The 11,362-nt window shown below is 33.4% G+C and overlaps 1 protein-coding gene across 3 annotated transcripts in view; it reads right to left on the bottom strand.

Moving 5' to 3' along the window:
* Window positions 2,990-11,362, bottom strand: part of CADM2 (cell adhesion molecule 2) — a 1,295,522-nt gene continuing 1,287,149 nt past the window's right edge. For 2 of the 3 annotated variants that reach the window (XM_005674789.3, XM_018054195.1), the window contains exon 10: window positions 2,990-10,647. In XM_005674789.3, the coding sequence (XP_005674846.1) occupies window positions 10,529-10,647 (119 nt within the window). In that variant the 3' untranslated portion in view covers window positions 2,990-10,528. The remainder of the gene's footprint in view (window positions 10,648-11,362) is intronic. The other variant, XM_005674791.3, reaches the window with a different exon arrangement.

Genomic DNA, 11,362 nt, shown 5'->3' with positions numbered 1-11,362 from the left:
TGCTTTTGAACTGTGGTGTTGGAGAAGACTCTTAAGAGTCCCTTGGACACCTAGGAGATCCAACCAGTCCATCCTAAAGGAAATCAGTCCTGAGTATTAATTGGAAGGACTGATGCTGAGGCTGAAACTCCAACACTTTGGCGACCTAATGCGAAGAACTGACTCATTAGAAAAGACCCTAATGCTGGGAAAGATTGAAGGCAGGAGGAGAAGGGGATGACAGAGGATGAGATGGGTGGAGGGCATCACTGACTCAATGGACATGGGTTTGAGTAAACTCTGCCAGTTGGTGATGGACAGGGAGGCTTGGCCTGCTGCAGTCCATGGGGTTGCAAAGAGTCAGACATGACTGAGTGAACTGAACCTAACTGATGACTTCTGATAGCCTCTTTCATGAGCTAATTTCACAGCTCAAAGGAGACATGTGAACTCTCAGGAAAAAGGTCAAGTAATGATATTCTTACAAATCTCTTCTCAAAGGAATATTATCATCTGTTTCAACAAGAAAGAAGAGCAAGGTCTGAAGGCACAAACTTTCCCTTCCAACGTCCTGGTACTGGCTAAGAGGAGGCAGAGCTCAGTTGGCGGCTTCCTCAGGGCCAGGTCCCCAGACCCTGCTCAGCTGTCATGGCTGAGGGAACCAGGTGCCAACCCTCAGGCTCCTCAGGTGGCCCAAATTTTGGGCAGGGAGGGAGCCAGGTCCCACAGGCTACATCCATCAGGTTGCAGAGGTGAGGGGAGATGTTCACAGCTGCTTCAAGACCTGGTGCTGTCCAGCGTGTGGCCCTAGATCCCTGCACAGCCTGTTCCCTTGGCCTCCCAGGTTGCCTCTGGTCCCAAGGCCGGATGAGCTAAAAGGCCTTGGGAGAAGGTCAGAATCTTCCTCTTAACTCACTTTCAGCCTGATAACCACCACTTTGCCAAACTTTTGCTGAATGCCCTCACTAAAGGTTGTTCACTGAAGGTCGCTTGAGGGAGGAGCCCACAGCAGCACTGACCAATGGCTGAGCAGGAGCACTAATGGTCCCTGGTAACCTTTGCTTGGTAAGAAGGCATGGAGTAAACATGAACAGCAATTGCCTCATGCTAAGGACTGTGATTGGCTAGGCTCTACTATAGTTAGACTTAAAATATTCCCTAATTTCTATACAAAATACTCTGCCTATGCCTGATTTTACATGACTCCACCAGATTAGCAGGAAAATCTGTAAGCAAAATAGGATTTAAAATACTAAGGCCTTCTTTCTATTTACAGGGCATAGAAAATACTTTAGTGTCACATGAGACAATATATGTGTTATTTGATGCTTAAGAGCAGGAAATAGTCTGAAGCACAAGAATGAATAATTTATAGCAAGAGGTGCAACTTTGATAGGCTTGTGTGTGTGTTCAGTCACTTAGTCATGTCTGACTCTTTGTAACCCCATAGACTGTAGCCCACCAGGCTTCTCTGTCCATGGGATTTTCCAAGCAAGAATATAGAGTGTTGCCATTTCCTCCTACAGGGGATCTTCCCAAGCCAGGGAGCAAACCATCCATCTCCTGTATCTCCTACAATAGCAGATGGATTCTTTACAACTGAGCCACCTGGGAAGACTTTGAAGTAAATGAAGAGGTCATTGGTGGATTTTGTAGTTAAAATAGGAGTCCTTAGATCTCCAAAACACCTTGTCACTGAGCTGAGATGTTTGTGAGATTGCTGACCCTTTGTGATCCCATTTCAGTAAATTTATCTGATCTCTGGCAGAAGGGTATTAGAGCATGTTTTATTTGGTAATATTGCCAAATGCACAAACCTTATCTTTAGAAATTTTCCAGTGACTTCTAATTATTTTTTTCTCCCAACACATTGAAATAAATTTCCTGATATACTCTCATATATTCATGTTACAACCATTTTACTAAATATATTTTCAAATAGTAGAGTGAATGATTACCACATTCCAGGAATATTATGTTGCTTTCCAGAAATACCATATTAGTTTTAAAAAACCTGCACTACTTTATTATTGTATACCAACTCGAATCTACCTGAATATGTATTCCTTAAATCTGCCATGTGTTCATATTATATGCACCCTCCCTCTGTGTAAGGATCCAGTTTAGTAAAAACAAAATGAATTAAAGTATTAAAAGTATGTGCAGGACACATGTTTTTAGGTCTTTTAATAATGTATTGACTCTGGTCATTCTTACAGGCACTCTTCAGAAGATGAGTTAATTTCTTAAATTTTCTAGCATAGTCAAGATTTAATATTAATCAGACCTATTAAAAAGTCAAATAGAAAACCTCCATAGAAATACCCATTGAATTTGAGACTATGAACAACGTTTAAAAAATAGGCTACTTGTTTTTCAGTTTGATTAAGTCATAAGACCTTTTATAATTACTTTTTTGATTAGAATTCTCCCACTTCTTCCAGCATAGCAATGCCAAAGCAAAGAAAGTGGTCATTACTTGGAAGGAAAATTTAATTATTAAATTTCACAAAACAGTATGGTTTGAAAACCTTTTAAAACTATTTCCTGGAAATTCTTGTTTTAATAAAATATACACTTATTTTTTGGCATCATCCTGGGATTATCACATTATGAAAATCCCTCTCAAAGCGGAAAACTACCATACAATTATTAATTAAAGTTTATCAGTATGTTCCCTTGATTTAAAAAATACTAAAGAATATTTTGACTGAAATATGACTTACTATTATGAAAATTGATGGAACTGATTTATCTGGAAATGAGGATGTCATATATGTATTTGGTGGCAGAGCTGAAGAAGAGTGGGCATTTTTGGTAACTTTAAAAGAAATAAAGAATTGTGTCTATGAATGTACTATTTTAGATGTCATTTTCTGTGGTGCTGAACCTGCTTTTACACACAGTATCACATTTGCTGACATGTATCGCAGGGCTTCTTTTGCTAGGAAAAATTAATTAAAATAAGTAAATGTTTTTTCATAAAATAAACCAGATACAAAATCTTGCCTTGTATTTACAGATAAATTTTAATGGAATATTTCATGGTCTAACACAAATATCAGACCCAGACACTAATTCTTGTACAGCCTTTGGCTTACCCTGTATAACAAAATCTGTTATTTAAAGTAGATTATAAAATACCTTATGGTAAGTGAACTTCCAAAGACACAAAGAAAATCCTCCATAAATTTAAAAGCTTATCTCAAATTCTTATTGGCATAAGCTTAGGATGAATATGTTATTAATTGCATTATCTTAGGTAGTTGAAATATATAATACTGGTTAGAGTGTGAAAATTAAAAGGGTGTAAGTATTTTTGCTTCTGTTCCTAGTCAACATTAGTAAACACATGGAAGTGATTGTAAAATTATCTCTACAGAATTTTGGAATTTTGGCAATCTCAAGCAAATTTCCTTAAGTCGGCAACATTTTTTTAACCCTTAGTCAGCATGTTACAAGGTTCACACATTCCAAAGAGTAACAATTATATGTTGTACAAATAATATAACATTTATTTTACTACTGCTTAACTTTTTAAAAACTTCCATTTGAAACTTACAAAGAAAATGGGCATCACTGAGGAGGTATAAAATGAATGGATAATGTATGCAGTTGAAAAAAGTTATGCAAAATAATGTGTTGGCATAAAGAAATATGTTCCGTGGTATATTTTATAATCTGTCAGCGGGAGAAAAGAAATTTCCACCTTTCTGTTAACAAGCCTAAGAAAATGAACTAAATGAATAGACAATTCAGTAATGTCCAACAGATAACTAAAATTCAAATTTTATTTTTCCATATGTATCAGACAATTTTTTTCTGACAAGACTTTACTGAAAGATGAGGTGCAAATGGGAACCCTGTAAGAATGTTTATAAGAGTAGTACATGACATATTTTAAGCGCCACTAAGTACACATTGAATACTTGTAAGTATATAGGCATATCAACATGCAAGTGTCATGTACCTAATATTACAATATGCATTTTGGTTTTTGAAAATGTTAATGATAACAGCAGATTCAATCATTGTGTTTCTCTATCTTCTGTGCAATATGCTTTGTTTCAGTGCATCTTCTTTACAAAGCACAGAATTTATTTTTATTCTGTCATATATATACCCTTCCAAAAGCTATGAATTTCATGTCACATAAATAGAACATTTTATTTTTGAAGCTATGTTACTGGGAACACCCGCATTTCTGGGTACCGTCTTCAGAGATAAGTCTTTAAATTCTTTTTAACATGGCAGACTTGTTCTGATGTTAGTTATGTTGAAATATTTATGATAAAAATGGAGCTTTGTTGAGGGAATATTTTTTGGTTGAATGAAAAGCTAAACAAACAATTCACAAATATTGATGTGAACATAGTATGAAAAAAAAAAAAAAATGTCAGTAATCCCGAACTCATAAACCCTTGGGTTACTACTTAACTCCATCATGGAATCTACAACAATTGCAGCAGGTACAGTTAAATAAATTCATAAAGAGATGAGTTTTATACACTTGTAAGGAGAAAGAGTACTAGTTTTGAAAATTTTCTAACTTATTTTTCTTTCTATTTATGAGACTCATTCCATACATTAGAAACACAGAGAAAAGCAAAAAGGATAAAGAGATAACAATTCAGTTTACATTTCATATTTTTTTAACCAACTGGTGAACATTACTTTCAACCATCAAATATTTTATTGCATATAACTTTCACTATCAGCAAATATAAAGAGAAAGTGTCCACTAGTTTCATGTACAGGAAAAGTATCTGAAGAAAGAAAACATTTGAGGTTTGACAGTACTGTGTGTAAGAGAAGTGTAATGTGGCATTTCATACCGCACTTAAAAGTTCATGTAGGAATCACTGCTGTTCCGACCCTGGATGTGGGAAAAGTGCTTAAGTGCTGAGCCCTGGTAGGTTTTTCTTTTGCCCCTGCAATCTTCAAATATCTTTTAAGTTTCTTCTTTTGAAATATACAGTATATTCATAGGGGAAAATAGTGGTTTTGCTTTACATCGTTTTCACATTTGGGCCCATTCTCTCCAAAATAACCATACATTTCTTGTGAAATATATATATATATATATATATGTATATACATATACATATATATATATGGTGGTAGAAAATACAGCAAATATTATCTATAACATAACCACATAACATAGAAAAATCTTACTTTGAGCATCATACTTTGAGATAATTTTTGTATCATGTTTTTCCTAAAGAAAAATCTGCTTTTAAGATGCCATTTTCTTTCAGAATAATTAAATTATATGATTTGAAGAATTCATATTATTTCTATGCCGACAAAATAAAGTGAGTATTTGTGGCAATACTTTGCATTCATTATTCTGGGATGATTTGTTAATAAGGAGGCCATCTTAAATACTTAAATATTTATCTTACACAATAACACTTTTTGGGAAAATAAAATTATATATATGATTTTTACTTGAAAGCATAGTATTAATTTATAAAAAATTGTTTATCCTAAAGAGTAATGAAATGTCAAGTTGGATTGCAAAGTGTTGCCACTTAATTTTTTTAATCAGCACAATTATATCACATTGAAATAGTAAATAGGAATGAGAGGAACTATCCTTTTAAAGTTATTATAGTTTGCTTATAGGAAAAGTTAATGACAGAAAAAGGAAAACAAATGCAGATCCATACACCACTGAGTTACACTAAAAGTAAAGTTGGCTTTTGAGATGTCCCAGGGGGTGGGGAGTGGACTGTTAGGATAGTCCCAAAAGAGTGCTTCCTGGGATATCTTGTAAATAATTATTTCTTCTATTTATATCGAAGTATCATAGCCCATGTTAAAAGTGAGAGGTAGAAGGATTATTGTAAGTATGCATGGCAGATAATTTACCAGCTCTATCCAATAACTATTGCATTCAATATTAATAATCTCAATACATAAAAATGCTGATGAGTTTAGAACCCATTTTTACATGTTGTCCCCTTTAGCTCTCTTTATAATCTTGCTACCTTCAATCCATTGCCTTTGGAAGGGTATAAGTGAAGTACAAAGGGCATGTTTGGATTGAAATAGAGAGAAAGAGAATAATGAATTGAAAAATAAAATACATAAGAAATTTCTATTAAGATATAGTGATTCTAACTATTAAAGGTAACCTATATTCTTTGAGTAGATTTGTACTTGTAATAAAAGTCCCACAACCTATTAAAACACACGTACACTCAAAGAAAGCATAAGAAATCCAAATTCATTAGCTCTGAATCAAAATTGAAAACTCAGGTTATTTCTTTCTCTCCCGTAACGCTAAAAACTAGGTGAGATAATTGTATTGTGCAATGTTAATGATTAAGCAAGAGAAACTTAATGTGTTGTTATGTCAGTTGTAGTTTTAACTAATGAGGTGAAGATTAGCAACCTCTTAGATCTTGTTGAAGAATTCTTTAAAATCCCTTTGCATTAAGTATCCAGCAATAGAATTGCAGATATTGCACTGAGTGTATTTCAATATTGCCAGTGTATATTTCAAAACAAGTTCTATTATCTACACTAAGATTTCCTCTTTCCCAATATTCAAAATGCATATTATAATTACATGGGTTTCCAACATCCATACACAGCAAGTACAAGATACTTACATGTACGTACACTGTAGTTACCTATATTTGCATAGTTTTTAGTGTGTACTTTGTGCCACTTAATAAAAAGCATTACTCCGTAATTCGCATTAAGTGTTTTATTTATTTCTTCTGTAGTTGCCAGTTGTTTTTCTGTTTGCTTTGTTTTGTATATTCGTCACAGACCACCATTTGCAAAGAGGGATTACAGTGGGCATTTTTAGAGGGCGCTAAATAATCAGCAATGTGATGGGGAATTTGCAGTAAAATATGAGGTTTTGCACTTTCTCCACATTTAAAAAAAGTAACATTAAATTTCATATTTATAATTCAATTATCCGTATATCCAAAAAAAAAGTATTTTAGATGTTCCCCTTGGTAACACTTTGCAATAAGTGGCACTAAATTACACGATAACTGCTATGTTACATGGAAGAACCATCACCATCAAACAGCTGCTGTACATGGGCCTATATGGAGTCTCAATGCCATTACAACTATGAGTACATAATTACAAGTGAGCCTGTCCTTTTAATTGAGATATTTATATTTTTACAAAGAAATAAAAATAAATGAGGTGTTAGCTTCTTTGCCATATTTAGGAAAGTTAGTTTTCTTTCTCTATTTGTTTCTTTATTTGTGGGGTTTCAATGCAAGATTAAGCATCTTGAATCAACATGAGATCATCCAGTTTCTAGATTAAACTTCAATATCAGGTTCCTTAAACTGCTTCTTGGATTCTCTGGTAAAAGAAAACAAGTTGAAATCTCTTTCTCTCTCTCATACACACACACACACACACACACACACACACACACACACACACACACTACTCTGTTCATGCTCTCTATCTTTGCTATTGCACTCACAAACTTTCTTTTTCTCCCTAATTTTGATAATTGTTTTATCTAGGACATTCAAATATGGAAACCAAAAAAAAAAAAAAAAAAAAAAAAAGAATGCTGTTCACACTTTTTTGATGGAGGACAACTTACACTGTAAACAGTACACTGGCAGAGAATAGCGACTTTTGGTAAAGAATAATGTTCCATATTCTACTGGGGTGTGTGTCTGTGTGCACTCTTTTCGTTACATTCTGTGGCTATGGTGCTCACTAAGCAATGACCGAATTTGGCTCTCTGGGCATAAAATGTGCACATTTCAGTCATGGTAATTGAAATGGTTCATTTATATATTTATTTCTCTTTTTCTGATTTTTATAGAAATGAACAGAATTTTTACAATTTCTTTCATTGGTGGAAATCAAATAACTTTTTAAGATAGGAAAATATAACTCCATTGCTATTTACTTTCAGTAACTGAAGTGATATCTAATTCATATCTATTTTAACTGTCAAAATATTTGATTAGAGCTCGCAAATCATAATACACCAGTTAGTTTCTTTTAAAGGCTTCCAATGAGTTTTTATATTACTGTCAAGGGTTAAAAGAGTCAAAAGTCTTGAATTGCAACCAATTTTGTATTTCTAATTTTATAGTGCTATAAATAATGATTGAGTTATTTAGGCAACAGTTTAGCAGTTGGAGCCAAGTAGAATACAGATGAAATGAAGAGGAATGTAAATACAGCATCGGTGGAGAGTAGCAATTTTGTAAATGCACCCTGAAATTAGGCTTTAAATAGTAATTGATGATGCAGTTTATACAACTTACTTCTGTAATAAGAACCTTTCCATTTTGTACTAACAGAATGAATTTTGCTTTGTGGAGTCTTTCTAAAGATTATGCATTGAAAGATATGAACAGTTTATAAACCTATTCTAGTTTCAATGTGTCTAGTAGCACCTACCTGGTTCTCTCAAACTACCATACTATATTAACATATTATTGCATTTTTTCCACAGATGGTATGGAGTGAACTGTAAAAACAAGCATGCAATCACATCAATGCAGACTTATTTCCTTAAAATTGTCATACTGTATATGATTTATTATGTTAACACTCAACCACATCATATTATTTATTTTCTGTATATTCTGAAAAAGTGCTGCTTAACTGACATCGTCCTTTTTCTTTTGAAAGAAATCAACAAGATAAATGCTTCAACAATAAAAAAAAATTAAGAATCTAACGTCCTTAAAAGATTTATACTTTTCTGATAAATAATCTAAGATACAGCACCCTTGTCTTTCATTTGATATTAATACATGATGTCATACTCAACCATTCTCATTTCCCAAAAATAAATTCCAAGATATTATTCTTAAAACCATAGGCCATCATGCTTTCAGACATCACAAGTATAGCTTCCATATTGTCATATTCTTTTTCTTCCTAAAGGTGCAATTCTTGTCAATGGGAAAATAATTTTTATCTAACTGGATTTTTAATCTTTAGCATAGAGTATCAATAAATCTAATGACAGCTAATCTAGTAGTATTGTATTTTACTAGGAGAAATGATATGACTTCATTGACTCTGTGTCATATTTAAGAATACAGCATTTCTTAACGGTTAAATACATTGAAATTTCAGAAATAATCCAGAGAAAGAGACTTTCACCTTGAAAGTTAAAATTATGGCAGAAATTCTCTATCACTCACTGTTTCATATGTTTATACCTCACAAAATGCATAGACAGGAATTTAATATAAAGAATTAGTTCATTTATACAGAAAACATATCTCAAACACTTCTTTTTTGGCAAACCAACATAGGTAAGCAGCTCTGGAACTGCCAAATTAAAATTTGTAAATTTTTAGCAAACTAAGAGTCTATTTTTAGATTATTATTCAACTGTGGTTGTAATTTAAAACCTGAGGCTGTGCACTGGTTGTTAGCTTAAAATTACCTTTCCTTATAACATTGTGCTTCCATTGTATAACAAAAATTAACAAGAACTAGAAAAATTTGTTGTTGAACAGTGCTAGGACATACAGACAAAAATACTAATACATGTTATCTACTTATAATATTGGTTTAAGTAATATCTAAAGGGATATAATGGACATTAGAAAATGCTTACTCATGACTGATTACCTACAGCCAAAAAAGTTAAATATGTATCAAATAATGTTTAATTGGATTTATTATATGCACTATATACAGATACTAAAATGTTTCAAAATTGTGCCCTATGGATATTTCGGTTTTGTTTAGGCAGGTGAGTCTTTATGGAGCAAATAAATTACAGAATCAAATTAGAGAAATGAATGAAGTCTTTGTGATTCCCAAAATGGTAAAATATTTGTAACAATTTATTGGTAGATGAAGCTAAAGTAAGCTAATGATAGGATCTATATAATTATATAAGACAGCATGTCATGACTGTAATCCATATTCATGGCTCCTGTATCAAATACTATATTTTTAAGTAGTAAACTGATACAGCTTTATCAGTATAATCTCAAATATTCCAGAATCTTTTCTTCAATAATGTATTTCAGTTTGTGTTTTTTAGGGCTTATGGTTCCAAAACATGTCTTTGAAGATAGACATGTAGAAAACATCATAAATCTCTAACATCCGAATTGAACTTAAGCATGTTAGGTCTTTACTTAATCCTGTTCCTTGTGAAAGCTGTCCAGTGGCAGATTTACAAGGTCTTTGATTTAAAGGGAGCCAAAAATGAGGGGGTGGGAGAAGCTCTGCATACTTTTTTTTTTTCAATGTACAAAAACAATTCAATATCATGATCCAAGGAGATGATTAACATTGTTAAGGCTGTATATTCAAGCACTGTATGTTAAAAGAGCAATGGTGTGGAATTTACGCGGTAATAAATGTCCTGCATTATGGATGGTACGGTAATTAAAGAATGATGCTTTTGACAGCTGATTGTTGGCATACACTGGCTACGGATAGCAGTACGATATGGAAGTTAATAAAGGTAGCAGAAGATGGTAGAAATGAATTCTGAAAGATGATAGCCAGTTTTCTCCAGCAGCCAGCCTGGTACATAAAATTCAGAATCTTGGCCTGCATTTTAAATGAAATATTCTTTTTTTTCTTCAGCATTGACTTGGCTGCCCTCAGCATTGATAATGGCTGTGTCAGCATCTGGTGCATCTTCAGCTCCTTTAGCTTCATTTGTTAAATATGTTCCTGTGGGTGTTGGAAGAAAACCATGTTAGTTTTGTCAGAGTGGTAAAATAACCAGTGTTAAAGTCATATTCATTTAGGAAGAAACTTATGCCAGATTTCTTATATGTTGAAACATATTCTGAGGTGTAAGAAACCATACAATTCACCCTTCTAAAGTTGTACACTGTCTTTTGGTTTTCAGGTGTATGTTGCAGATGAAGCTGTGTGCAGGTTAACCAGCAGCAACTGCCAAACTGGCATGGGTAATGAGTACTTTGATTTATTTAATGATGGCTACAGACCATGTGATCCACTCATCTGTAGCAATCAGGGCCCTTTGTTCAGATGTTAATAATGATCACATCAAATGTGTCAACATTCATTTTAGTAACTCCATTTAAAAGTAGATTATACCAATAGTTTTCTACCTAACCCATTGCAAAAAAATCACATACTTTCCTCATTAGTATGGCCACATATGTGTCCATAAACTTACAAACAGAAACATTACCAAATGATTAATATTAGAGTTGAATTTCAGTCCTAGAGATATACTACAAACTGGCTCCCATATTTCTTTTTTATTTTCCTGACCAGTGATTCACTCTGTGACTTCTGGCTATTGGCTAAGTATTATTTTGCTAAGCCAATCCAACTTTAACGTTGAGTAAAATAATTAAGAATTCTCTGAAATAATTATTATTCAGATCTCTCAATTTCAACCCTCATCTCACAC

This window comes from Capra hircus, chromosome 1, assembly GCF_001704415.2.
Source record: "Capra hircus breed San Clemente chromosome 1, ASM170441v1, whole genome shotgun sequence".
Lineage (NCBI taxonomy): Eukaryota > Metazoa > Chordata > Mammalia > Artiodactyla > Bovidae > Capra > Capra hircus.
Note: the sequence above shows the minus strand (reverse complement) of the source record. Positions and strands in the feature narration are given on the sequence as shown.